The sequence below is a fragment of the Gallinula chloropus genome (assembly GCF_964237585.1).
Source record: "Gallinula chloropus genome assembly, chromosome: 19".
Taxonomy (NCBI): domain Eukaryota; kingdom Metazoa; phylum Chordata; class Aves; order Gruiformes; family Rallidae; genus Gallinula; species Gallinula chloropus.
Window position 1 is genome coordinate 11791384 of NC_140104.1, and position 27429 is coordinate 11818812.

Genomic DNA, 27429 nt, shown 5'->3' on the forward strand with positions numbered 1-27429 from the left:
GCATGCTGCACGTACCTGCAGCCCCTCCAAAATGTCCTGTTTATGGAGGTGGCTCAAAGGATCAGAAGATGGCACAGTGCAGAGGGCTGCTTGAATAATTTCCATTACGCCTCAGTGCATCTTCTCTTGTTGCTCAGGGGCTGCTTCTATTTTCACCAACAAGTTGTATTTCCATGTAGTGCCGTTGCCTGGCCCTTCCTTGGAGCTGGTGATGAGCAGCTGTAATCAAGGTGGTTGGTACAAGCAGGGACTGAAGCTTAGTGCCCTGTGCCCAGCCTTCCTGGCTGCAGCAAGCCTTCAGAGAGGGCTAGGTTTCCTTGCTTCTTCTCAGTGGTGTCCTCTTCACCTCCCCAGTGCTGCTGCCCATGCTGTGTTGCTATCAGAGGGTCTGTTAGCAAGTGTTGTGGGAGCTCCTTGGGGTCCTGTTGGAACTGTACAGGTCGATACATTTAAAGCTGGAGTAGATGAATTCCAGTGAGATATTTTTCTTTTGTGATCTTTGTGGGGAGGGCTGACAGGCTTCTGACATGTGCAGCCAGAAGTTTTAAGGTCACTGCACTGTCCATGTCCCTCCACCCTTCTTCTTTTCCACAGCTGAGCTGTCTCTGCAGTGTGCTGACACAGGGAAACCACTACTACTTTGTCCCTATTTCCCCCTCCTTGTTTTCCAAAGTTTAACCTCTCACCCACATCTGTTTCTATGTATTTATCTTTGTGGGGAGCCCAAGAAGCCTTGGTGCTGTGGGTGAAGCTGTGTGCCTGCCTCGTGGAGATACTGTAAGAAGTCAGTGTTTAAGATCCTGGGACATGGCAAGGGGAGATTGTGAGGGGCAGATGGATGAAAGATTGAGGTGAGCTGTGGAAACTGCAGAGAGCCTCCCAAGTCTGTCCAGGACTGATTTCTAAGGATGTGACTTGGGAGCATCAGGCTGGAGTGCTGTCCTCCTGGCAGAAGGGATGCTGGTGGGACACATGGCCTTTTGGGGATATCTCTGTTGCTTACTCTGGTTATCCGGGACTAGCAGGGCAAGAGAAGGGGCAGATCAGGTTATCAATCAGGAGCACATGGCAACGGGAAGGGACAAACAGTTGTCACTGCCAGAGGTGGTTTGAGACCATCTTAGCACAGGAGTTGGTGAGAGGAATGCCATGTGTCTTCCCTGGAGTGCTGGGAGGGAACAGAGGAAGGTTTGCAGGCAGCTCTAAGCTTCAGATATCAGCATCTGAATTCCTGCTAATACCTGATGTCTGGAAGGTGGAGCATGATTTGTTTGCAAAGGACACAAAGCTGGCAGGGTTGTTTTAGCCAGCTGGGAGAGTCGGGGTGAAACCAGTAACTGTACTGGTGCTGAGGGTTGGGCGGAAGGGAAGGAGCTGCGAGGCAGGGCTGTGTGATCCCCAGAGACATGGGGGTGGGGTGAGAGAGCAGCTGAGGGGTTCTCCATGAGCTGACCCAAGCAGCAGATGTGGAGTCTCTTGTATGTGAGACATTCCTGCTCATTCCCTAACTGGCTTCATGTGGGTGGTGACGTAGGAGCCTCCTGCCTGTTCCCCCTTGAATATTGAACTTCGTCAGATCAATTATTAAATATGGAGGAGAGTGTTTTATGTCACTGTCTTGCAGCAGCAGTAAGAAAGCAAGTGCTTTGTCATACTAGCAAAGGTTACTTCTAAGTCAGATAAGTGCTGGGAGAAGGAGAGGTGGAGTGCAGTAAAGCTCTGGGTTAATGAAGGTCTAAAGGCACGCGTGCTGGCTTGAGGAGCTGGAAGCTACCTTGGGACAGGCTTGTAACAGGACCAGAGTTGATGTGAGGTAGTAAAACTCCTGCAGAGAAAAGGGAACTTCTTTCTTCCTTATTTTTCTTTTTTAAAACTGGCCTGTTTGTTACCCAAGGTGGGTTGTGTTCAGCGTGGGAGTTTGCATGTGGGGTTCCTCAGGTACAGGCAGGAAGCAAGAGCTGGCGATAGAATTAATCTGCATGGCCTGAACACACTTGGAAATAATAGGGAATGCTAATTATGGGGCAGAAGGTAAAGACTGCATCAGTCCCTTAATAAATGGAGAAGGCAGGTGAGCTGCCAGCCCTCCTGGGAACAGGGTAGTTAAATCCAGGAAGGATTTTTCAGAGCCGGGGCAGTGGGGAAGCAGGATGGCTGCTGCAAAGCCATCCCTCATCCTGCTGCCTGCAGCGAGGATAGGAAGCTTGTTGTTGGAGCAGGCTGTTGCTCTGTGCCAGGCCTTGTCAGCCCAGTGCTTGATACCCAAAATAACTGATTTGGCTGCAGTTATTGCTTCCAGTTTGGTTAGGGACAAAAATCTGTGAGCACATGCCAGTCGTGGATTAGGAGGACCTTATTTTTGCATTAGTTCCTTCAGGTTTTGCTGGGCTTGGTCCCCTGGAATTGCCAGGGCCTTGCTGTGTAGCTGTTTTTATAAATGAATGAATTTCTGTCCTTAAATCTCTCCTTTAGTTGTTATCCTGCTGCTGCTTGGGATGCTTGTCTCTTCCTGCTCCCAGACAAGCTCACTGGGTTTCCTTTGTCCTTCTGCTGCTGTGCTTTCCCTTCTCCCTTTCCCACTGATTAGAATACGAAATGTGGTGTGGGGGGTGTATTCCTGGTGTGCTGGGGCACCCTGTGTGCAGGGCTTTTCTCTTCCCTCTGTTCTGCAATGCTGCATCCCCAGGGGTATTGCCCAGGGAGGTGGTTGAGTCACCATCCCTGGATGTGTTTAAAGAAAGGGTAGATCAGGTACTTAGGTATATGGTTTAGCATAGGATGGGAAAGGTTGGACTTGATGACCTTAAAGGTCTTTTTCCAGCCCTGTGATTCTGTGATCCCCATCCTAACACGCTGCTGTGATGGTCCTCTATTGTCCTGTGTAGAAAACACCACCAGCAGCCCTGCAGAAAACAGCACAGCTTTGGAGAACAAATGGCCTTCCTGCAATGCCCAGGATGAAATGCTGAACTTGGCCTTCACCATTGGGTCCTTCCTGCTCAGTGCCATCACGCTGCCCCTGGGAATCGTCATGGACAAGTACGGCCCTCGCAAGCTGCGGCTCCTTGGCAGGTTGGTATCCCAGGCTCCCTGGGTGAGCTGAGGGCTGAATTCACACATTGCCTGGGGCAGGTGGGTGCTGTTTGGGTGCTGCCCCTGTCTCTGGGTCCCTGCAGCATTGGGAACTGTAGGAGGAACAGGACTGGGAGCTGCTGGCCGTGCAGGCAGCACTGCAGCAGCTCCAGGGTGACTTCAGCCAGTGCAGTGAATTGCTCTGTACGGGAAGGGACTCCAGGTCCACACTTTGCTCTCCAGTGTTGCTCTCTGCTGCTGGCCAGATGGAGCCTGGAGGCAGAGCAGAGTCATTTGTGAGTCACAGAGGGTAGCTTTTTCCTTGAGCTCCGAGCAATGGCCTGAGAGGCACAAAACCAAGATGTTACATCATCGCTTGCAAGCCGGAGAGTTAACTGGGGGATAAACATGCCCTGCTTGCCTTTTTGAGGACCCTTTTCTGTTGCATGTTGCTTTCTGCCTCAAATAGCAAGGTCTTCAGCTGCATCCACCTTGGCACGTAGGGATTAGTGACTTCTTGGACACAGTACTGTGGAATTTTCATGGGCTGAACTGTACCAGAAACCAACCTGGCCCGTGGGCAGAGTGAGGAAAACCAGGGCAAGGCTCAGACCCTGCTACAGAGGAGCAGGTAGAGCTGTGAGCACTGTGGCCACAGCTGGGTCTCAGGATGAAGGCTGCTGCTGTCTTCTGTCACCTTGAGGTGAGGGCTGGCAAAGCTCTGCTGGAAAACCAGCGGGGAACTGGGTCCAGCCAGAGCTGCATCAGTACTGGGAGGAAAGGTCACTCCCTCAGCCCTTGTGCAAGGCTTGTCTGTAATATTTGGGTCTTTCCCTGGGTTTTGCTTTCAAAATTGTTATCTTCCCCCTCTCTTACAGAAAATATTGTGCTTGCTTAATGAGATAGTGGGGAGGTAGAAGCATATGTAACTTACTGTGCGTGAGGCTGGCTAAGAAGCTCATGGTTTTGGTTCCCTTTCAGTGCCTGCTTTGCTGTGTCCTGTGTGATGATTGCATATGGTGCCAGTAACCCAGACTGTAAGTGGGCATTTTCTCTGCTGAGCTGGGAGGGTTTTGGGGCTCTGGATTGGGTTTTTGGGGGAAGCAGAGAGCAACGTGCATGGGACTGTGTCCTACATCATGCCTCCAGACTGTCACTCCTCCAGTGCTATACTGGGGTTTTGCTGAGGACACAAGCCAAGCATCTGCTGGCCTATGGGAGCCGAGTAGCTTGTGGGGAGTGGGAGGCTGGGGTTTCACAACTCTAAACAGAGAGTATGGCAAGGGCCAAGGGTCTGGGATAGCCAGGTCTGGTCTCAGCTTTGTGTTTGGGCAGGGCCAGGTCCTGTAAAGGAGCAATTCCAAATACATTACTGGCTCTTCTGGGGTTGGGAAATAGGTAATAGCTCATGATGTGTGGTTGGCTTTCCTCACCAGGGATAGATGGAGCTTGCTCCTCAAGACCAGATAGTGAAATGACACTTTGGATCCAGTTCTTTCAAGTGAATCTTGCTTTTAAGACTCGTTCAGACAAGCTGCATCAGCAAGTCTGTTCATTAGAGAAAAGAAACCCTTCCATCCTTGGAGAGAGAGAGAGATGATCCCATCCTGAACTCTGTCTTGGAGGAGAGCCCTGGCCCTCCCCCTCTGTGTGGCTGGGGTGGTGGGTGCTGGGTCAGGAACAGCGTGGTGCATCCTGAGGGTGTGGATTCACTGAGGTTTTTAGTGTTGGGACCAAAGCCCTGGGGGCTCTGTCTTCTTTCCCTCTTCACCCCAGTAAAACCTAAGGGCTTTTTTTAAATTATTATTTTCTTGTTGCAGCTCTGTCTGTGCTGATATTCATTGCACTGGCTCTGAATGGCTTTGGTGGGATGTGCATGACCTTCACATCACTTACGGTAAGTGAAGAGTTATTATCTGACTCTGTTTTGCTCCCTGCCATGTCTGTGAGCTGGGCTGGGAGGAAAGAACAAAGTTCATCTTTTGCCTGTGACTTGAATAATGCACATCTTTGTGTGGTATAAAGGGTAAGTGGTCATTCCAAGGCTTTTTTTCCCCCCTAGTCTTTTTTTTTTTTAACCTGCCCCTTGCATCTCAGGTGAAGGTGGCAAGGGAAAGGGAGTATTTTTGTCTAGAGCTCAGATTGTCATATGCCTGTACACGCAGTGCTCAGCTATTTGGCAGAGGCTGGAGGTGTGTTTGCACTGGATTTAGCATTGACACATGGCAAGAAGAATCAGCAGGGCACAGACCCTTGTAGTTGGGTATGACCAGCGCTCTGCAAGCGCAGCTTGTGTCTCACTCCAGAAAAACAGTTGTTCTTGAGCACAAAAGCTTCTGTTCTTGGAATGGTGAGAGTCCCTTCCAGGTTTCCTTAGAAATGCTGCGTTGTTGGATGCACCCAGCTCCATCTGCACAGCCTGCTTAGGTCTGTTTAGTCTGTGGATTGTATTGCAAGCACTGGTCAACAACTGTCAGCTGGATCTCTACGTTTTGGGGTGGCTATTGCCTGCAAACAGAAGCAGTATTGTCCTCCAAGTAGCTGCTTCATTTTCTACCTCATTACCCTGATCCTTGTCAGTGTGACTGAAACAGGGCTGGGTGGAAAGTCTCTCAGAAAACAGTCTGGGAAGCACTGATGTTTTCCTTGAGCTGTGGCTGAAAACTTCCTGATTTGGACTGCGTTACTTTGAACTTGCAGCTGAAGTAATACTTTCTGTGACTGTTACCTCTAATTTAACAAGGCTCAGACACTGGCTGAGACTCCTGAGACCTAAATTTGGCAGCGGCTGGGTTTACAGATCACTCTGTGTACTGTGGTGTTGCTGTTCCTTTCATATACTCAAAGCTTTCAAAACTCTGTGCAGATGTCGGCCTCTCCTTCATACTCAGTGTTCCTCCACTGGAAGATTTGGCCATGGTCCCAAAGAACTAAGGGGCAAATGTCATCCTGCCACGCTTCAAACAAAAGCAAGGGAGAGAGGAGCACATCAGTACTGCTGGGGTGGGTGGGTTGGGATTCCCATCCCACAGCTCCCAGCATTGGTCCTCTCTGGGTGGTTATTATGGGGTCAGAGATTATTTTAGAGCCATCGGTGATGATAGGAGGGTAGGGAAGAAATATATTGGAAGTGCTGTGGCTTTTAGTGCCAGGAGACATAAACAAAGCCACTTGTTAGCACCCTCATTAGTGAGCCAGTTCCGCAGCACTAAAGTAATACAGTGGCAGGAAAAAGGTCAAGTCTTCCAAGAAGAGATCTAAGCCTTGAAGAGCTCTGAACTGGGTAGCAATGCTGGGTTCGCACAGGGAGACCTTGAGTGGAGCACACACCCTCCAGACAGCAGGGCCTTTCGTGAAGAGCCAAGGTGGCTTCAGGCCTGACTTCTCAAATCCAGGCTCGTGCTTCCACATTTCAATACCTGATGCACATGAATGTGATTTAAAGAGTCCAACCTGAGAGCAGTGGTGATGGTGAAAAAGCAGGTGTTATTTTGCTCACTGGCAGCTTCCAGTTTCACCCCCTGCCCGGTTCCTCCTGCACACTGGGGTGCTCACAGTTGTGTGGTGTGGTTGATCTCTTGGGGTGCCTTCCACCTGTGGTCTGTGGAGACAGGGGAACGTGGCAAGGGAGGGCCCTGGGGATGGTGGGTCTGTGGCTTGCAGTCTCTGGGCAGGGTGGTCCGCACATGCTGCGCTCTGCCTTGTGCCCCAGAGAGGCTGGAGTGAGCGCTGGAGAGGGACACTTGAAGACCTTGTTTTTTTAAGGACACTCATTACACAGAGGTGACGAGCGCTAATCAAGTGCTGGTGCCAAGTAAGCTTGTTCCTCCTGACCCAGGCACTGGCTGCCGAGCGCGCACGTGCGCGCACAAGTCAGAGCGGAGTGACTTCCTTCTCCTGCCAGCTGCAAGTGACCTGAAGTGCTCCAGGAAATGGGTCAAACCCACTGGTGCATGAGCTGGTCCTCTGCCAGGCCCGGCGGGTTCCAGTTGTTGCTTCATAGCAGGGTGGGCGTGAAAGGAGCCCCTCAGTGTGTGGGGGGTGGGATGCTCCTTGGGTGCTGCGGCTTCATGGGGTGTTGAAACCTCTCGGGACACCTGTGTGTGTGTGGGGGCACAGTGTGATTCCCCCAGGGAATGGGGATTCTTGGTGCCTGTGCAAGGGATATGTAGGATCTCTGAGGATTACAGCCTGGGACAATACTCCATGAAGCTTTGCCTCTTAGGTTTTAAAGCCTTTTTCAGTAACAAGTCCCCAGGGCATCGTGTAAGCACATGGCAAGCTGCAGAGCCAAAGCAAGCTGTCGTTCCTGGGTGCCTTGCGTTGTGGCTTGGGGAGGAGGGGGGAGCGAGCGGTGCTGTTCCCAGTTTTGGGAACAAGGTCAGGCTGTGCCTGTTGTTAAAATGCAGAGGGGGAGATTTCTGCCTCGTGACTTAGTCTTAGCCAATATAAGTGAAGATTGGAAATGGAAACAGATCCGTGTTGGTGGCTCTGACAGCAACATAGGAATCTGGCACTGGTTCTGCTCTGAAGCTATTTCATGCTAAGAAATAAACATGTGTGATAAATTACCACAAAGAGCCTTTTATAGATTGTTTTCTGTCCTGTTTTCCTTTCAAAGAATTACAGCTGCTTTGCTCCTATTTTCTGCTACAAACAGCACCCTTTAATCGGAGCAGGGGAGTATCTCTGAGTAGGGAATCTTCTCTGCTTGGAAAAATCAGGGAAATTTAGGGCTCTGATATTTTTTGTTTGAAGAAAGGGAATTTCCAGGTGCTTTGGGTGAAGCAGGCAGTCTGAGGCTTCCCTGAAGAACATACTTTTAGTGTCTGTGTAACTTCCAAATATACCACTGATATGGAAAACAAAGTTTAGCTTGAACAGAAATACCCTTCTCCAGTAGCCTAGTTCTCAGTCCCTTGGCTCTTTCTGTTGTTCTTTCAAATGGTCCTTGCAAGAGGAGAGGGAACTGGGTTTGGTAATACTACACTGGAGTCTTTTTGTGTATGGAACATGTCCTGGAAAAAGCTGAAAACGTTATAAAAATGATCAAAGGTCTTAAACTTACTATAGGGAGATGAAAAAATAATCTGCAAGAGGAAATTACTTTACAGGTATGCAATCCTAACCAGATGATAAAGGACTCTACGAAAAACCAGTTATAGTATGGTGAGAGTAAGTTGGTATCTCTCAAACAGGGCATAAAGTTAATAACACACTGTTAGTGACCTTTAAACAGGAGGCATAAGAGTTTTTGGCATTGTAGGGATTGCAGAATTGGGGCTGCCATGTCAGAATGGGCAGGAGTTAGTGGAGTCGTCCCTTCTGGCCTGTGGGAATAAGATCAGAATGAAGATTGGATCTTTTTGGTGGCAGATAAACAGAGAGCCCACTTGCTCTGTGGCTTGTTGTTTTCTCTCTGTGGTTCATTTTTATTTTCTGATGCTTGCTGCTACGAAGACAGCATGAAAAATGGCTTAGTAAATATTGTGTGTTATTTTAGTAGCTGGTCTTTAGATGAGACCTGCGGAGGCATTGCCAGCGCTGGCACTTAGTCAGAGGTTTTCTGTCTGGGTCTGAACTACTTTTCCCTTCGTCTCCCCTCTTGCCCCTCCAGGTAGTCTCAGATTTCTTTTCCTCCCAAGTGCTCAGTGTTTGCAGTTTCTGCTTTGCTTGGGTTGGATAAGACCTAAAATCTCCTATGTCCAATTGTTTTTAATCTAATTGCTTGCTTGGTGCCAAATTGGACTTGAGGAAATCTCCAGCCTTTCTAGGACTTCTGCCCCCGTCAAGGCAGAAGCAGACTTGGGTTTTCCTGGATATGGCTGCTTGCTTTCAGGCTGCTCTCTGTCTCCAGTAGCCCTCAGAGCAGGAGGATCCACCTGGGAGTTGCTTGTATGCTGTATGAAAAAGGCTTTTTGTGATCTCTGGGGAAAACCAGCCCGAGCCAAGAAGCAGCTGTGTTTGTGGAGCTCTTGCCCTGTGCTGAGCTCCCCAGTGGGAGCAGCTGGTTGTAATTTCTGGAGATTATTTTAGGTTTGGGGCATTGGAGATTAAATGAATGCTCTGCCTGGTGATGGTGACTAGCCTTTTTTTTGCAACCTGCAGATAACTGTGTTCTGCAGATGCTGTTTTCTGGGGTGTGTATTTAGGCCACTGCTTCCAAGAGGAGATTTTTCTAGGGTTTTTTTTTTTTTTAATGTGTGCCTGGTAACAGACCTTTGGATCCTCTGCTGTTTCCTGTCTGCAGCTCCTGAAAGCAGCCGGTTGGCAGCTCTCCCGCATGCAGGGACCTGGGGGTGGGTGTGGGGATCCTCGCTGCAGAGGAGTGCAGCATTTTCTGCCTCCCCGCTGCCTGTGCCTGCTCGGGGTTCACCCATCGGGCTCTGTACATCACTGCTGCTGTTCCCTGCCTGGGGTTAGCTGAGGACCTGGAGGCTGCACTGCATAGGAAGCTCTGCAGTGAGACAGAGGGGATGATAAACAGCCAGATGGACTCTGGAGTGTTCCTGCACAGGAATACTTGTGTTGTAAACACGCTGGTCCTGCCGTGACACAAGCCAGATTTGCTTTGCCTTATATGCTACTCCTGGGAAAGATGGATTTGTTTTTCAGCACTGAAAGGGGAATGTGATGACAGCATTTGCTTGCTCAGGCTCGGTTTAATGTTCTCTGAATCATTTTGTTCAGCAGCATCTTTAAACAGATAACATGCTGGTTATGCTTGCAGGCCTAGAAGGCACCCACTGTGTCCTGGTTTGAGGCGCTCTGAGGCTCACCTGGGAGTGATGCCCAAGTGAATTTGGGGGAGTAAGTGACCCAAAAAAGGAGGTGGGAGTGTACCTGAGCAGAGTCTCTGCCTGCTGACCGGCTTCAGGAGGTATCAACTGAGCTCACTGCAGCCAATCCCTTCAAAGCTTATCCCTGGAATATCCATTTTACAAGCCATCAGTAGTCAGTGATAGAAACTTGCTCAGTTCTGGGTGGGGGCTTTCTTGGAGGTGTTTTGTGGGGGTTTTAGTGTATTTTTTTATTCTTTTTTAGACAAATAAGGAGTTCTTCCTTGCCCTGAAGTGGGAAGGTCTCACAGCTCTTTATACCTACTCCATTCTGCTTTTGGGCCCTGAGTGGGAGCAGGGGCTGAACAGCCAGCCTGGAGATATTTTTGCTGTTGAGGTGGCAGAAGTGGCTGCTGTGAGCTGCTTCTAGCTGGCCCTGCCAAGAGCATTGCTTTCCCAACAGATCCTTGCAGAACCAGCCTGGTCTGCTCTCAGCAATGCCATCACACCTGATAGGAGCCCAGGCAATGAAGTGGGGTAGGTGGCAGGAATAGCAGTGTGAGGTGCTGTTGCTGGCTGCAGAGGAGTTCAGCAGCTTCATAGCTGTGCTGGGCAATAAAGCCTTGGATATCTAGCACTTGTAATTGCCTTCCTGTGCCTAGCCCCAAGCTAGTATGCTTTGGCATCTGAAACATCAAGTGGATGGAGAAATGACCAGCTTGAGGTCCTTTCATGGAGGGCCTTCTTTCACAGAAGGCACCAGGGACCTAGCTAGAGATGGAAATCTGCAAGCAACAGAGTTTGCATTTGCTCTGTTCCCTCTTGTTTTAAGAGGAACTTGCTGGTCTACTGCAAAGCTTTGCATGCAGACCCAAGATGGTAAACAAACCTGGCAGTTCAAGGTGCAAGATGTGTTAAAGACTATTCAGGAATCACAACGTGTGTCTAAAAAGAGGGTGATGGGTAGCAAACTTGGGCACATTTTTTTGGAGAGGAAAATAGGTGGTGGTTGCAGGCTTGGGGTAAGGAACTCTTAAAGGAAGTGTAAGGGCCAGAGCAAACGCTCCTGTGATAAAGATAACTGATGCAAAGTATGCTGTCAGTCTGGAAAGTAGTAATGTCATTAAGTGCATAAATCGTGGGTTGTAGAAGTTCCTTGACACTGGTGACAGCAATGCAGCTTAGGGCAATATCCTGAGACGTCATTCTTCAGTAAAACCAGCTGCTTTAGATTCTGGTATCCAGAAGTCTTCATACAAAATGCCAGATTTACTCTACTGTTAACTTTATACCTTTTGAAAACAGCCTCCTCCTTCTTCCCTTCACTTGACAGCAGCCTGTTTCAACCAAGTTTTCTTTTCCCCAGCTGCCCAACATGTTTGGTGACCTTCGTTCCACGTTCATTGCTCTGATGATTGGCTCCTATGCTTCTTCTGCTGTGACTTTTCCAGGAATCAAGGTGAGGCTGTGGGGTTGTGACTCATGACTGGTGTGGTGTGCTAGAGTTTTGCAGCATTTAGCAATAATGTGGCAAGAAAGCAGGGCCGTTTGTTAAAGCCCTTGTTTAGAGATGTGTGGTTGCAAGATTCAGTTCCTGTCTGTTAAAAAGACTTCCCAAGTGACTGCCTTGAGAATACAACAAACACTACAAAGAGAAAATGGCCTGTTTGCTAATAGAGGGTAAAATTGTAAAGTTGCTGATTCAAAGTGGAAAATCTGTAGATTTTCTTATGAAAGGTTGGGTTTTTTTAAGCTCTAAAGAGTATAGATGTGTATTAAAAACAGACATGTGTATACTTGATCTGTGTGACTGTCCCCGATCGTTGGCTTTGAACATAGTTCAGAGCTAGCAAACAGCACTGAAGGGGTGGAAGGTATGACCATGATGGATGCCTTGGTAAATTGCTAGTGGTTCTGAACTGGAGATGGCTCATTGCAGAGTTAGCTTAAGGGAGGTACAGGAAAGGTAAGGCAGTTGCAAGTGTGCAGGGAAGTTCCTGCTGGCTTTCCAAGGAGAAGATCCTAGATGAAAACCTTTGGCATACTGTTCCAGATGGACATCCTGTTGTTGTTGCTCTAGCTGCTGTTAGAGATGTGCATATGCACATCTCTTTTTCAAGCCTGCATGTCACAGTGTTGTTCTTTGTTACCCCTTGAGTTAAACACATTTCAAATGTGGCATGTTGTTCCTTCCCACAGCTTTCTCTCAGACCTCATTGGAAGAATATTGAAGTGTCTTTCTGATCTGAAAAACCTGTTAATTTCTGATTTTTCAGGTTATATATGACTTTGGGGTCTCCTTCATCCTTATTCTGCTTGTCTGGGCAAGCTGTGCAGGACTAGTTTTCCTCAACTGTTTCTTCAATTGGCCACTGGAGCCTTTCCCAGGACCAGAAGACATGGACTACTCGTAAGTGTCCTCTAGACTGGCCTTGAGGGCTAATCCCATTCGTAGTCGTCTAGAAAGTGCTGACACAGCTAATTTAGAGGAGTGGACAGGGAACTCCCTTGCATGTTGTTTATTGCTGCCATTCCCTCTTCGGCTGAGGATTTATGTCTGCTACTAGTGTTATGTCTTGACTGCTGAATACCTGTGGAAAGCAGAACTTTCCAAAGTGGAGGAATCTTAAAGGAAAATGATCTGTCAGTAGCCATAAATATTTCTATATTGACCTGTGCCAAATTGGCCCAGGGGAAGTATCTCTGTGCTCTGGACCATTTGTGGCTTTGTAGATGGAAACTAGTGCCTTAAATCCACACATAGCCTTTCTGACTCCTGCCACTTTGCTGCCTCTGACTTCCCACCCTGTGTTGCAGCTCTCATGCTTTTTGCTGCCCAACAGGGTGAAAATAAAGTTCAGCTGGCTGGGCTTTGACCACAAAATCACTGGGAAGCAGTTTTACAAGCAAGTAACGACTGTGGGGCGCCGTCTCAGTGTGGGGAGCTCCATGAAGGGCCCCAAGGAGCCGACAGCCTTGCAAGAGAACAACAAGCTCTGTCTATCTACGGTGGACCTAGAAGTGAAGTGCCAGCCTAGCAACACAGGTGTGGTTCCGTGAGTGCCCTGGGGATGTGTGTGCTTGCACAAGGCTGTCAGCCTCTCAGTTCTGCTCCTGACCTGTTTATGAGATAGCAATACATGATCCATGTGTTGCCAGGGCCAAATACCAGTCACCATTATTTGGATACAAGTTCAGTTATATAAGGAATCCTGTCCTTGTATAGTTGCCTAAATACATCATACATTATTGTCAGTGGTGGGGACAACAGCGTGGCTAACTGGTAAGGCTGCAGAAGGTCTCTGCTGTCTCTTAGGTAGGCTGTTGCCATGACAAGCAAGCCTTCCTTAATCAGTTTGAAGTTCATTTTTGCTCTAATCCAGAATTAGGAGAGTCTTCCTTCCTGTTTCCCTTGCCCCAGTTCCCTGGTAGCCAGACTCCAAGCATCCATAGCTGTTCATTAGGGAAATCTGTAAGGCACCAAGTAGTTGTAAACTGAACTCCTTGGAGCTGCCACTGGCACACAGTGTTGGAATAACTAGCTAGAAGACCTGCTACCACAAAGGCCAAAGCCTCTTCTGAAATTGTGCATGTTTATGAGGGTATGTTCCCTTCTTCAGAGACTCTTCTTATTTCTTCTGCAGCTTCCCCCTCCTTCATGAAGAGTGTCTTCAGTCCCATCTTGTTGCTCAGCCTGATCACCATGTGTGTCACTCAGCTCCGACTCATCTTCTACATGGGAGCCATGAATACCATCCTTGAGTTTCTGTCTGGAGATGAAGATCAAGGTAGGTAGCTTGAAGACTTGTATCTGCTTCCTTGGAACCAGTACCTGACCTGGACTTAGACCTTGAAAGGGGCCAGCGAGCCTGATTACTCAGCAGATACACAGTGTATGGCAATTAGGGGTGTCAGAGGGCGGCGGACAGCTGCTGGTAGGGTCTACTGGAGGGCTGGAATGGGCCCAGGGCAGAGGGGCAGCGAGGTAGGAACTTGAATGTCAAGCTAATTTTAGCCCAGTGTCTGTTAAATACTATTCCATGTTGCTTCCCCAGAAGGATTGTTGAAAGCAGCCTCTCAGGATGGGCTGTGATAACTAATTTTTTTTTTAAATGGAAAACCTATTTCATCAGGTATTTGCTCTCCTTATCCTAAGCAAGCACAAACTACAGAGCAGCTGACTCCCATGACTAATGGTTGGACTAGGTGTCTCAGCCCAGCAACTGGGGGTGGGAGAAGTGAAGTCATAGCTGTTTTGTGCAGCTTGGTGTGTGCTGGGGAGGCTCAGGGGCGCTCGCCATGCTGGACTTCTCTGTATTTATAGCTCTGATTCAGTACATGGAGCAAACAGGAAAGAGTGCACTAGTTTTCTGCTTTTGAAAATACCCAGGATTGCAAAATAAGGCATACTGCTCTTTTTTTTTTTTTTTGTCCTTTGTAGTAAAATCCAGTTTGAACTTGTTAAATCTGGATGGCGTGAAGCTGATAAATCAGGAGGCACTCCTCTGAAAACAGGAGTGAGCTCGGGGGAGGGAAGGAAACTCCAAGTGCCCTGGCATTCTCTGAATTACTCTGTCTCCTGAGCCTTTGACAGCCTGCAGCATTCGGCTCTTTATCTCCTGGCTCAAGAGCCAGTTTAGACATTAAACAGTAAAAAGGACAAACTTCACGCTGCCTTCCTTTCCCAGGGCAGCTGAGTTTGCTCCTTACCTTGTAACTCTTTCACACTGATTATTTTTTTCCCCCTTTCTTTTTACCTTGGCTTGCTCTAGTTATTTCTCTTCCCTTTTTTTTCCCCCTCCCCTCCTTGGTATTTTAGAATTAATATTAACTATACGTGCTGCCAATTCTGTTTAGATCAAGCTCCGTGTTGAAAAAGGGGTTGTGCCCCTTGGCTATATTGCATGTTTTTTCCATGCCATCTTTGAGATTTCTTCACAATTTCCCCCCCCCCCCCTTCCTCCCCCTAAGCATAGCCTGGGCTCGCAGTGCAGGCTGCTGTCTTGGTGTTTCCATGGCATCAGCAAAACAGTGGGGTTGTGTAGTCGCAGCAGTGTCAGGCTGCAAGAGCGGTTCCAAAACGTGTGTGGCTCTCTAGAAATTGTAATCTCTGTGGATCAGGAGGGGATGGGATGCTGCTCCCTTTGATTCCTCGTCCTCCTTGCAATTACTTACTTGGATGGGGTTTGCTTAGAGAGCTCCTTCCACCTGCAACTGCCCTTGGGAGCACTTGGCAAGGGGAGAAGAAAGTTGAGTCAATGCTGCGAGCGTCATGGTCAGAGAAAATGTAAATATTCCTGGGAGCAGCACAGGAGAGAAGGATGTGGGAAAAACAATGCAGATAGGGAGTAAAGGCTTTAAGTTGCACGGAGTTAAGTGTCCTTAAATCCTGCTTCCTGTGCAGATTATGGTGACCTAGACCTGTTTTGCAATCTGGAGGTTGGAAGCGCAGTCAGCCTGTGGCTACTTTATCTTCTGAAAACCCCCAAAAGACTGGGAAGAAGCTGAAGGGGCTCAGTAGCGGTGTCAATGTATTGTAGAAAGGCAGGAGAGAGTATGCTTGTGTCCAGAACTTGAAATTTGGCCACGTTGCTCAGAAATTTGATACTTTGCCTTCAAATGTGGTAATACTTGGTGATCTTGGGTAGAATCAGAGTGGGCTGGAAAACTCAGCTGTATGAGGTGCTTTCCTCATGGAAAGATGAGTAGAACAGTGGATGTCAAGGCTTGTGCCCAGGTGTGCAACCTTCATCTGTTTGCCCTGTCTAGGCTTCTATTTCTGCCACATGTATTTCTGCTGGTATTTGCTAGCTGTTGTTCTCTTTTCTTTTCTTTCCCCCCTTTCCTCCCCAGGAAAGGTTAAGGCAGTAGGTAAATGGAGGAGGCCCTGTTTTGTAGCCACTACTGTGTTTCCTTCTTTTCTCTTGCTGACCCCATAAATTTTATTCCTGGCTTCAAGTTGGCTTCTGCTCTTGCTGTTTAGAGCCCAAGATTAAGTGTTCAGAATAGCATAAAGTAGTAAAACATCAACAGCGTGGCTTGGTTCTTACCCTCTATTAAAAAATAACCAGACAACAGCAAATCAGCTCTAGGAGTGTTTGTAAAGGGTGATGCCACCTGTCTCTCTTGGCTACAGCAGTTGCTATAATGAGATGGGATGTGGGGCCACTTCAGGGCTTGCCTTTGCAGAGGTAATGGGGGCATGAATATGAGTTTGGAGCTGGAAGTTCCTTTCCATTCCCTTGCCAGCAACTGGAGCCAGGAAAGTATCATCAGGTGTCACGCCTGGGCACAGTGAAGCATCCCTTCTGGGACATGCTGCAACTGTATAGGAGAGAAGGGTTTGTTGGAAACTTCTTTCCATTACCAAGCTGACTTGGGTGTATATTGTGGCTGTACTGCCTTGGCTAGGTCTTGAAAGCTCTTTCTGGTGGTTCAGCTTGTGAGCGCTCTGTGCTGAGACGAGCAGTTTCAGTATGACATCCTAATTTTGGAGCTCTGGTATATCATGAGTCATCAGCCCGTTTGCATGATACCTACAAAAATCATCATGTGGGCTGCAGAGAGGAAGTGGAAAAAGCACTGTGGACTGGGGGAGCTGTTGAAGGGGCAGTCAGTTGAAGTCTGCTGGCATCAGCTTTCCCTTAGCAAGCCATGTAGACACTTCTCTCATCTTTAACGCATGGGAAATGTTCATTAGTTTGAGGTTTTAAATGATTACTCTCAGATGCTGGGTCTTTTTGCTGCTAATCTCCACTCCCTGCCCCCTAAGCTTGTCTATTCTGCACAAAATGGGTTAGTCCTGACCTTCCTGCTTGGCTTGTCCTTGATGGAGCTCTCAGCAAGGCAGGAGAGGAGGTGACTAAGACAGGACTGACTGTGTAGGATACGTTGCTTGTAAGAATTTTCCCAGCCAAAAGAAACCCCACTGGCACCAAGCAGTTGCTGGGTCCCATTCCTGGGGCTCTACTTGCTGTTGGGGTGATGCTGCTCAGCGTTAGTGCAGGATTGGCATGATTGAAGCAAGTGTGCCTAGTATGTCCACTCTGACGTCATCTTTGAGAGGCTAAATGATGAAGCAGGGCTTTGGTGTCCCAGCTCCTTCAGCCCTGTCTGTTAGCACATGGGGTCTGGGATCTCAGCAAGAGTGATCAGTGGCGGAGGAACAGTTTCTTTTGTCTCTTTCTTCCTGTTGCTCTTATACCACTCTTTTTAATCCTTTTTTTCTTGTTTTTCTTCCTGCAGTGGCTCTCTACACATCCATTTTTGGGGTATTACAGCTGCTGTGCTTGCTAACAGCGCCAGTGATTGGGTACATCATGGACTGGCGAATGAAAGAATGCGATGATGGCTCAGAAGAGAATGAGGAGAGCAACGCTGAGCAGTGCGTAGCGTGCGCCACACGGGACATGCAGCCACGTAGCAGGCCCCCCTCTGCTCTGCATAATGTGTTTTGTGATGAAAGACTGAAAAGAATATTGGTTCTTCAGTATAGAAAAAGAAAGCCTGAAGGAAGACTTGATAATTGCAGAGGAAAGGAGCAAACTATCTTCCATGGCCACTAAGATCAGTCAAGAGGAGCAAATGTAAATTGTAGTAGGGAAGGTTCAGACTTCCCTTCTAGCCTAACAGTAAGAGTAACAGCACTGAAATAATTGCCCTGATGTTCCTCAGCTTCCACTGATGGAGATCCCAACACCTCCTTAGGCAGACCTCTAGCCAAACTGGTTTAGACAGAGTTGAGGTGGTATGTGGAGAACCTTGCTGTGAGTTCCAGTAGCTGCTGAAAGTGCTTGTTGTAACCGAGGTTTTACTGTCCTTCCAGAAGTGACAAGAAAAAGAAAAAACGTGATCGTCAGATCCAGAAAATCACCAATGCCACCAATGCCTTTGCATTCACAAATGTCCTGCTGGTTGGATTTGGAATCACCTGTCTTATTCCTAACCTACCGTTGCAGGTGAATAGGTGAAGTGGGTGGGCATACCAGAGGGGCTGGAAGTGTGGGTCCTGACAAAGTGGCAAGCAGAACAGTGCCAGGAAGTCCTGCAAGTCAGCAGAACCAGTTAGTGACAGGAGGGCTTTCTGGCACTGCTGGGAGACTTCCTTTCTGCTTTGGGAGCCCCAGTCTTAGAATCAAAACACATAATACCATGCAGTTTACACCTCCTGAGAGAACCTAAAGAAGCAGTTAGGGTTAAAATGTCCAAGTTGATCCACAATTTATGCATGCTTAGAAGCTGTGTACACTTTCCTATGGAGATCCTCTCAGCAGTGCCTCTGCATCTAACCTGGGCTCAACTTAAGCTGCTGACGGTCAGAAAACTGGCTGCAAGCACGACACCGATATACACAGCAGGTTATTTCTGCATCAAATGCTTTGCCCAGTGGTACCCATGGGATTATAAACCTGTTAAAATATTTGTTTTGTGGCACCATCTGTTTCTGACAGAGGAGTTCAGTGATTTTTATGCTGTTTGCAAACATGCCTCAGTGACGTAGGCAAATAGATAAGGTTTGCTCATACTCACATATTGTCTGTAGTAACTTGTGGAAAATTAACTAAATTGGCCACAAACAACAAAAAAAGCATTGTGACCCTGGCCACAGGGCACTAGGGTTATGTCCTTGCAGCAGTGCCATCTACGAAGGAGGTAGGTCTTGTGTGTGGTTAACCTCAGGGGGCACCGCGCGTCAGCCTCTGCTGACAAAGCAGTGCTTGTAGAGGTGAGTACAGGTTTCTTCCGTTGTGCTGACCTGTCAGGTTTTGGTTCTGGGTTCCTGAAGCCCACCTCTGCTCCAGAAAGGAGAAGGGCTTTTAGGGAAGTGTGTGCACTGGGGTCTGGAGGACCGAGGTGGTGTCTCTGACTTGACGTTTTTTCTGCTTCTCTCTCTGCAGATTCTTTCCTTCATTTTACACACAATTGTGAGAGGATTCATCCACTCAGCTGTGGGAGGCCTCTATGCAGCTGTGTAAGTCTCTGCTTACCTATAGTGTGTGGCTGGACAGATAAACTGATATTGGGATGATAAGCTGCCCAGGTGAGAGGGAGATAGGAAGTGAAGCCTTCATGGTCAGAGGGGGAAAATGATGCAACTTGTTTCCTCAGTCACCACTGGATATGACAGTAGCTGGATTGAAGTCCTTAGCTGGTGCTTTCCTTGTTTAGAAACAGCTAAACCCTTTGGCACAGCTACTGCAGTGAGACAGGCAGGGCTATACATGGGCCTCACGTGAGACTGGGCTATTGACACTGAGGTTATAGAGTAAAAACTCAGGGTGTTTTTTGTCTCATAATGAGTAGCTATGTGCATGTCTCCAGGTAAAACATTAACATAATTGAATACATTGCTACTGGTCGGCTCTGAAATTGCATTGGTAAAGAATTGCTCAAGATACTATTACTGATGCCCACTCCCTTTCCCAGGACAGATCATCCATCCTGTTTCCAGCTTATCAAACTTATCAATAGCTGGATCTAAATGCTGTCTTCCTTATTAAGCAATGGTTTTTGTTTTGAAAACAGATCTGCCCCTCTGTTCTGAGCTGTGGGACAGAGGAACAGAAAGAAGCTGTTACCTTTCAGAGAATCATAGAATTGTTGATGTGGGAAGGGACTTCTTGAAACACTTTAGTCCAACCCTTGTGCTCAAGCAGGGTCAGCTACAGCAGGTTGCTTGGGACTGTGTCCAGAGGGGTTTTGAGTATCTTCACAGACGGACACTCCACAAACTCCATCTGTCAAGAGGCTTTTGATCCCAGTGTCTGGGGAATCCAGACTAGAAAACCCACCATTCAAAAATGCATAAACTTTTGCTTCCCTAGCAGCTGGAAGCAAAAGATTTTTGTATTAGGAAAGGTAAATGCCTGTTGCTGTACATAGTCCCTTGCTTATAAACTAATCCTGTTTGGCCATTGCAACTCCCTGGAATTTCCTGGAGTTTGAGGTATTTTTGCTTTGAATGGAACTTCTTTGAATATTTGAAGGTTGATGCACTTCTTTCTTTCCAAGCTTAAGTTTAACCTGATCTTTTTTTATTCACTGCTCAGTCAGGGAAAGAGAAAGATGTTAGATTGTTCCTGAAATTTATTTTCCCCTTAGTAGCTGATATCCAGTGCTTTCCAGCCAGCAGTACTTAGTCTGACATAGGATCAGACTTGTCCTCTAAAATGGAAAACACATACTAACCTGTTGTGCAGGTTTCAGGCACTTCTAAAGGGAGCAAATTGTTATGACCGGATGAAAATGATTGCTCAGCTGCAAATGTTGTCATCTGGATAAAGAGGCCCTGCTTTTAACTTGTAAATATCAACACACTTCTCCCTTTGCAATCGGAGCAGTAGTTGTTGTATAAGCACTTCCACCTGCCTAGGGTCCAGCTGCAAAACAAGTGCTGGATTTGAGGTTTCTTAAGTTTGAGAGCTCAGGATGAGGATGAGAATACACTGGAGAGGAAAGCCCCAGCCTTGTCATCGGCTGCACTCTGCTTGAGAGCACCATGCAGCCGTTGGGTATAGCTAAACACTCTGTGAAGGAGTTCAGGAGAGACAAGTTCTTCATATTCTGCCTGTCTTGGGACTCTGCTCTGTTGTGTTAATCAACTGGGAATGTAATCTGATCTGGGTGATGTGAACAGTCAAGGTGACATATAATAATGCTGTTGCTTTCTCTGTTGACAGATACCCCTCTACTCAGTTTGGCAGCTTGACAGGGTTGCAGTCGTTGATCAGTGCCCTCTTCGCCCTTCTGCAGCAGCCTCTTTTTATGGCATTGACAGGACCCTTGGAAGGAGATCCTCTCTGGGTAAGTTCTTAAATTTATTGTGAAAGCTCAGTGGCTGAGTTGATTTTTTGGCTCATTTCTTCGGAAACAAAAGACCTCCTGTGCATGGACCAAGGTTAAAAAGCTGCAGTTTTACATGTCCTTCAGTCTGCTGTTACCTTGGTGCTGTCCAGGAGACCCTTCCCTGTGTGAGTAATGATTCCCTGGGAAGGAAGGTCATTAACCCTTCTGCTCATGTATGGAAAGGAAGGAAGGGTGAAGGTGAAGGGGAGTCAAAATCTGTCAAGTAAAAGTGAGTGAGTCTGGGGGGGGGGCCTCAATGCAGCAGAAACAATCGGTTCAAATTACCAGTAAAACTTAGTTTGCCAGTGCTAATGTCTGGAAAGCCAAGTAGCTGTTGAGGGTAGACCTAGGGTGGTGTCTTGATGGGAATCTGTCTTGGGTGGTGCTGGGCAGGCTCCTGGTCTCTAGGCTACACGTGCCCACCCCAGCAGCCTGTTGCTCGTCAATTGGCCAGCTTGATGTAGAAGAACTGCAGTTTAAATAGCCCTGCTTGCTCTGTGGAACAGGACTCCTGCAGCCCTGATCCAGAGCAACAAATTCTTGCAGTGTTTAGCTTATATACATGGTGCTCTGGGCACAGGGGTGTAAATATAAATACAGTGGGGGGTTGTTGCCAATACACTGAGCAGGGTGTCACCCAGTTTGCTCACAGCTGAGTGACGTGGGCTGAGCTTTGACACTTTGGTATGCACAACTGGGCTGTCATTGTCTTAGCTTGCTCAAATTTGTTTTGCCTTTCTTCTTGCAGGTGAACGTTGGCTTGCTTGTTGTGAGCTTCCTGGGCTTCTGCCTTCCAATCTACCTGGTCTGCTACAGACGCAGGCTAGAGAGAGAAAGACAACAGAAGATGGATGATGCCAAACTCTTTTTCAAAATCAATGGCACTCCTAACGAGGAAGCCTTTGTTTAAACTGGTGCTTCAAATCCAACCTCCCCTGTACAGGTTCCTACCACATCCGTGGGTTCTACCTGTGGTGTAAGCCAGGCTTTTTCTCTCCTGGCTCTGCCAGTCTTTGCTCATCACTGGAGTAAGGGCTGGACATCATGACTGAGACTTCCTCAGATATATGGCAAGAGGAGACTTCCCACTCCTTACTCCAGAACATGGGACACTTTTCCTTTTTATGAATGCCACGCAGATATCGTGTCTTAAATTATCCCCTGATCACACTCACTAGTGACAGAGTCTCTGCATATAAAAGAGGGGAGAGAAGGAATAGAAGGATGGGGGAAGCAGGAAGAAAGACCATAATTTGAGTTCTAAATGTAACACACTGAAGCTTCTTCCCCACCCCTCCTTCCCCCGACCTTGGCTGACACCGTCTCAGATGCAAGCTGCACTCTCCTCCTTCCCTGAGGCTTCATAATGGTCTTTCTGCTTGATACGTAGCTGGACCCAATGGTTTTGCTGTCTATCCAGACATACCCTAGACTGTTCTTAAAGCAGGGACAGGGATTTTATTCCTATGTGCACAGCTTCAGTGTATTGCTAAATGTTGGCTGCTAGCACTGACAGCTCCCAGACCTTTTATTACTGCAAATAACACAGACTGTGAGCAATGGATCTGCCTTCCACACTGAAACGAAGAGCCTACTGGACTGCTTGGTTCTAGACCTACTCTTCTTCCCAGCCTGCAAACCACCTGTACGTGTGTTAAACTGTCTGCAGTCCTGGAACCTTTGAGACAGGAATTGGATCTTGTTTACTGATGAAGTGCTTTTGAGACGTGTTGCCTTTTGCCTCTTCTTCCCTCTGACGTGACCCTGGGAGGGGGAGCAGCAGTGTGTATTTACTAAAGTGGAGAACTTTCTGGATGCTGGGTTCTGGGGCTCCAAATACCTTGGTGCTCACGTTGTGAGCTGACTTGCTGTCAAAAAGAATCAAGAGTGCAGAAACACTCCTTTGTGTCTGGTAACTGGATCCTGTGGACGTGGCAGGGTGATGGTGATGTAATTTTTCCTCTAGCCATAGCTTATTTACGTTGTTCTGATAATAGCCTCCAAGCTGCTGAACACCAGGTTACTGTGACTGACCAAAAAGCTGCAGGTTTGTCTGTATTAAGAGCCTTCTATGATGCTCTGTCTGGACAGAGCACGTGGTGATTGATTGTATGGTGAAGCTGACTTAGAGCAATACATGTGGGTAAAGGCCTGTTCATTGTGGAGGGAAAACAAAAGGAATTCTTAACCTGCTTGTTTTTATAGAGATTTTCCTAAGTTTTGTCCAAAGTTGACTTTTCTGCCCTCAACTTTCCGGTTGAGGTCAATAGCTCTGCCTCAGTAGCTTTGTGACTAGCATTAATAGCACCATTTGGACCTGCTCAGGGCAGGACTGTGGTGCTGAGGATGAGTGTTACCAGCGGGCGTGCAGCAGCATCGCACGGGACTGGGCTCAGCTACTGGCTGTGGGAAGGTTGGGGCAGAAATAAAACAGCTACAAAGGTGGAGTGGTGTTGTCTTCTGAGCTACAAACTCCAGCATTACCATAGAGCCTGGCAGGGGTAAATCATTCGACTGCTCTGTGTCTGGTTGGGGAAGTCCAGGATTCAATCACTGCCCCGCAGGCGCTAAGCTGGGGGTTACAAACAGCAGTGCACTCGGACCTGGAAATTACCTGGAAACTGGGACTCGGCTCTCTTGCTGATGGTTTGAAGCACAGCCGGGCCTTCACCTTCCCTACGGAGCGAAGTTTGACCTCTCGCACGGCCGGCTGGAAGCCCTGTAGTGACCCTTGCTGGTGGCTTCGCCAGCACGGGCTGAGGAGGCAGCTCTGTGAGGCAGCAGCGCCCTCTCGAGTCACTGCCTCCAGCCGGGCTGCTGCGGGCGGCTCGGGTGCAGCTCCACTCCACGGTACCTTTTAGTCTTCAGTCACTCGGTTGGGAATGACTTGCCACTTGAGTATTTTACACACCTGTGGAAGCTTTTTTTTTTCTTTTTAATGTGTTGCCTTTTATTAAATGTGTTTGTTCCAAGGCAGCCTTACTGCCTGCTGTCAGCGCTCTGCTGTTCCTGAACTTGTCCTTTGTTGGCTTCTAGCTTTGGTGACTATTTAGTGACCTTCCCAGCTTTTCTTTTGTGTCAAGCAATAATTAAAGGGGTGGAGTTCTGATTCAGTTTCCTGTTCACCTGGCATTCTCAAGTGCATGTTCAAGAGACCCACCAGCACTAGTATAGCTGCCCTAGAATTCCAGAGAGCTTTCTGTGGATTTCAGCATTTCATATCCCTATACTTACTCCTAAATGTTTTGAGGAGGAGATTCCTACTCTTGCTCAGAGATAAGTGACACTACAATGACAGATTAGGTATGTTTTTAAGTAAAAGCTCAGACAGGTGAGTGCATGCCATAGTTCTCAGGCTCTTAAAACAGCTGTTGGAGGGTCTCAGTGGGTGAGCTCAGCATTATTTCCACCTCAGTTTCAGGAGATTTAATTTGATAGCTTCCACTCACGTCATGTGAATTCCTGATCTTTGAAAAATGGTGGGATATAGAATGGTGCGTTTTCATTACGTCACCATGGAGATGATGCTGCCTTTGAAGTATGTCCAGCTAAATTAAACAAAGAACCTCTTCTTCCTGCTGTCTACCTCCCTACAACAGTTCCCAGTTCCTGCCCTTTATTAGGAATATCCTCTAACCCAGTTTCATCTGGAAAAAAATAGTGGATAGGGTGGTTAGTATGTTGGCTGATATGTCGTGGTGTCTACAAGCTGCTGGTCAGCTGTGAGGAATAAGAGCTCATGCCTTGGAGTTAACAGTTTCAGGCTCTGTTTGCAGCTGGAGAGTAAGTGTGGCTTTGGCATGCAGTCACCAGGACTAGGGCTACACAAGCTGTGTAGCTGTTTGGGGTTGAGCAGACAAACAGGAGTGGTTTCTCACGCAGCGCGAAGTCCAACGGTGGGTTCAAGCATAGTGGGGAATGGAAGTGTAACTAGTTTTGAAAAGGGGCTGGTTTAAACAACGGTCTGATGCATCTGTTAACTCAGGGAGATTTTAAGTTGCTGTAAATAAGAAGGAAAGATTCCTTTTCTACGTGCTCTGTCTCTTAAGAATCGGTCCGAGATGGAGAAAATAAGCGCTGGGCTAGGTAAAGCCCTGGTCTCATCTGATGTGAACTGAGCTAACTTTAACAGTGGTCTCAAATAATGATCTATCAACCCCCCCCCCCCCCCCCAAACTGTGTCTGCATGCAAGGTGGGCAAATAATCTACTGCTTGTGGCATAGCTGCTTCAATGCAGCACCTCCCAAAGGGGTGAGCCCCGCGGAGCACTGAGTATTCTGGCTTCAGCCTCTAAGTGTTCTCTTGCAGAAACAAAGGCTGTTGGGACGGTCCTGTTACATGTGAATCATGTTCATGGGCAGTTTGCCTCATCCTTTAATGCTTATGGAGATGTAATTGTGGGTTACTTAGGTTTGGAATGGAGAACAGCATCACTGCTTTCTAGCCAAGTGATGCAGGACCAAGAAACTTCCTGACGCGCTCTTCTGTGGGCGTGAGCCACCTCATTGGGGAAAAAACAAATGGGCCACCAAAGACTGGGAAGCCACATCAATTTAAATCAATAATGCATCTACCTGTGTAACTCAAATATAGGTCAATATATTTAACTGCTTTAAATTTAATTTCTAAATACTTAAATTTAATTCCTAAATACTTGGGTTTGGGGGGTGGGTTATGCCCCTTGTACCTCCTTACCCTCATCCATCTGAGGAGGGTGGTCGTGGGAAACACCTCACCCCCATGGAACATCATCACTAACTGAATGTAATTAAGCAGAAACCTGATCTGTGAGCACTTGCTGTTTGTAGGAGCTCTCAGTTAAGGGTGTTGCCGCATCAAGGTGATTGCACCTTCTGGATAATCTGCTCCTGGCCTCTACAGACTCTCACGTGCACTTAATACATGTGTCCACGTTTAAAATAAATAAAGACCAACTAAAGAATGGGCAAGGGAGGGATGACAGCTTTTTCCTAAGCCCCATCAACAGAGTCTTTAAAACACTAATGCAATGATGCTATCATGAGGAGCAGACAGAAATCTGCGCTGTTTTGCTTTAACAGATACTTAAAAGTTTATTCAGTTACTGTCTGAGAGTATCTGGATCCTCGAGATGAAACTGGACACGTGTCTGAGGAAACAAGAAAGACAAATCTTGCTGAGATTCCAACTTAACCGCAGTGCTGCTACAGCCATTGAAATGTTTAAGTCCCACACCACTGCCTGGCCTCTTTGTGCTCTGTTTACAAAGGAAAATTGTAGGATAATGAGATTTTAATTAAATCAGTAAATCACTGAAATGTTTTCAAGTAGATTTCCCTCTTGACAGGCTAATGAATTTGGAAAATATGCCACAAAAATATGCAGTAGATACTGTAGGGTAAAAAGATTGAAATCTTTAAAACTACAAGTTTTGGGTTTTGAGGTTTTTTAAAATTTTTTTCTGAGTCTTTTCTGAATCTGGAGAGGTTTTGTTAGTCCCTACTTCCCATTTAAAAAGTGCAAAGTACTCATAATGGAAACTAGTATCACAGCAGGATTCCTGATGGAGAGGGACTGATTTTTTTTTTTGAGGGGGTTGTTTTTTTTTCTAAGTAATAATAATAAAAAGAGCCACTCCTGATTTCTATTTCAGAATGTTATCTTCTCTGGTATAGCTGAAACAGCGATGTGTTGTAGAGGACAGGTACAGTTGGACTTGACGATCTTAAATGTCTTTTTCAACCTAGTCATTCTGTGATTCTGTTCTGTAGATGCAGTCTTACATGTTAATTATAAACCCTACAGCTCCTTGTTTTTTTACCTGTGCTGCTCAGCCTGGCTGTGCAATCTGTTTTTCTCAAGTGTCCTGTGCTCCATGTTGTCATCCTCATGCTTGTCACTTCCTTGTGCCTGACCCTCTGTGATTGGCTTTTTATTCCTGGGACAACCCCCTTTTCAGGAAGCCCCATTTTTTTTTAAGCTGATGGCATTAGCCTTCCCCACCTCCTGTTCACTGAAATTCTTTTTTTTGGTAGCATTTGTCAAAATTGAATTGTAAGCTCCTTGGGGCAGGCCTGTGTCATCTTTTCTGTGTTTGTATGGTGATGTGCACTCCTGCAGTACTATTGAAAAATAAATGTGGTAATAAGTTAATCATTAGTTTTCCTTTTGAGGCTGAATGTAATAAATCATCATGTATTGCTTGGCTCCTAATGAGGTGATGTAAGCGTGAATATTACATGTGGTGTCACCTGCCCAAGGGCATGATGCCTGTTGAATGTTTCCTTCTCTAGGTTAGGAGCTAACAGCCAGGTGTCGATCGACTGCTGTTGGAGGGGAAAAAAAAGAGAAATCTTGTTTAAAATAAATAACACAGCATCTTGAGAAAGAGAATTGAGCTCCGTTACACAAAGTTGACGTGCGGAAAATAGACTCTATAACTCGAAAGTTATAAAGTAGGTATGTTTATTCAGCGCTGGGTGCACGGGGGATCTCTCCACCACAAGCGTGCACACCTACACAGCAAGCCGTTTGTGTATTTATACAATCTAATAATGAATATTCATTTTACACCTATACATATTAATTACCTGTACCCGCCTACCCTCGCCTCGTATGCTAATTAGTTTATCATCTTTCGCGCTTGCGCAGATCCTTCAAAAAAATGAGGGGCCTGGGTCTCTGGTGGTCCGTGGGGTGAAGGCCCCGAGTCTTCCTCACGATGTACTTTTCAACTTTCTTGCCTGGAATGCA

General features: G+C 47.2%; 1 protein-coding gene across 1 annotated transcript in view; it reads left to right on the forward strand.

The window, feature by feature from the left end:
• The window catches only part of SLC43A2 (solute carrier family 43 member 2), a 33998-nt gene extending 7109 nt beyond the window's left edge, over positions 1–26889 (forward strand). Inside the window, exons 3-14 of the mRNA XM_084273138.1 lie at positions 2886–3072; positions 4054–4109; positions 4893–4969; positions 11218–11310; positions 12128–12261; positions 12695–12897; positions 13496–13639; positions 17097–17235; positions 17677–17809; positions 18749–18822; positions 20531–20654; positions 21445–26889. Coding sequence (XP_084129264.1) covers positions 2886–3072; positions 4054–4109; positions 4893–4969; positions 11218–11310; positions 12128–12261; positions 12695–12897; positions 13496–13639; positions 17097–17235; positions 17677–17809; positions 18749–18822; positions 20531–20654; positions 21445–21606 — 1526 coding nt within the window. The 3' untranslated portion in view covers positions 21607–26889. The remainder of the gene's footprint in view (positions 1–2885; positions 3073–4053; positions 4110–4892; positions 4970–11217; positions 11311–12127; positions 12262–12694; positions 12898–13495; positions 13640–17096; positions 17236–17676; positions 17810–18748; positions 18823–20530; positions 20655–21444) is intronic.
• Positions 26890–27429: the final 540 nt, after the last annotated feature.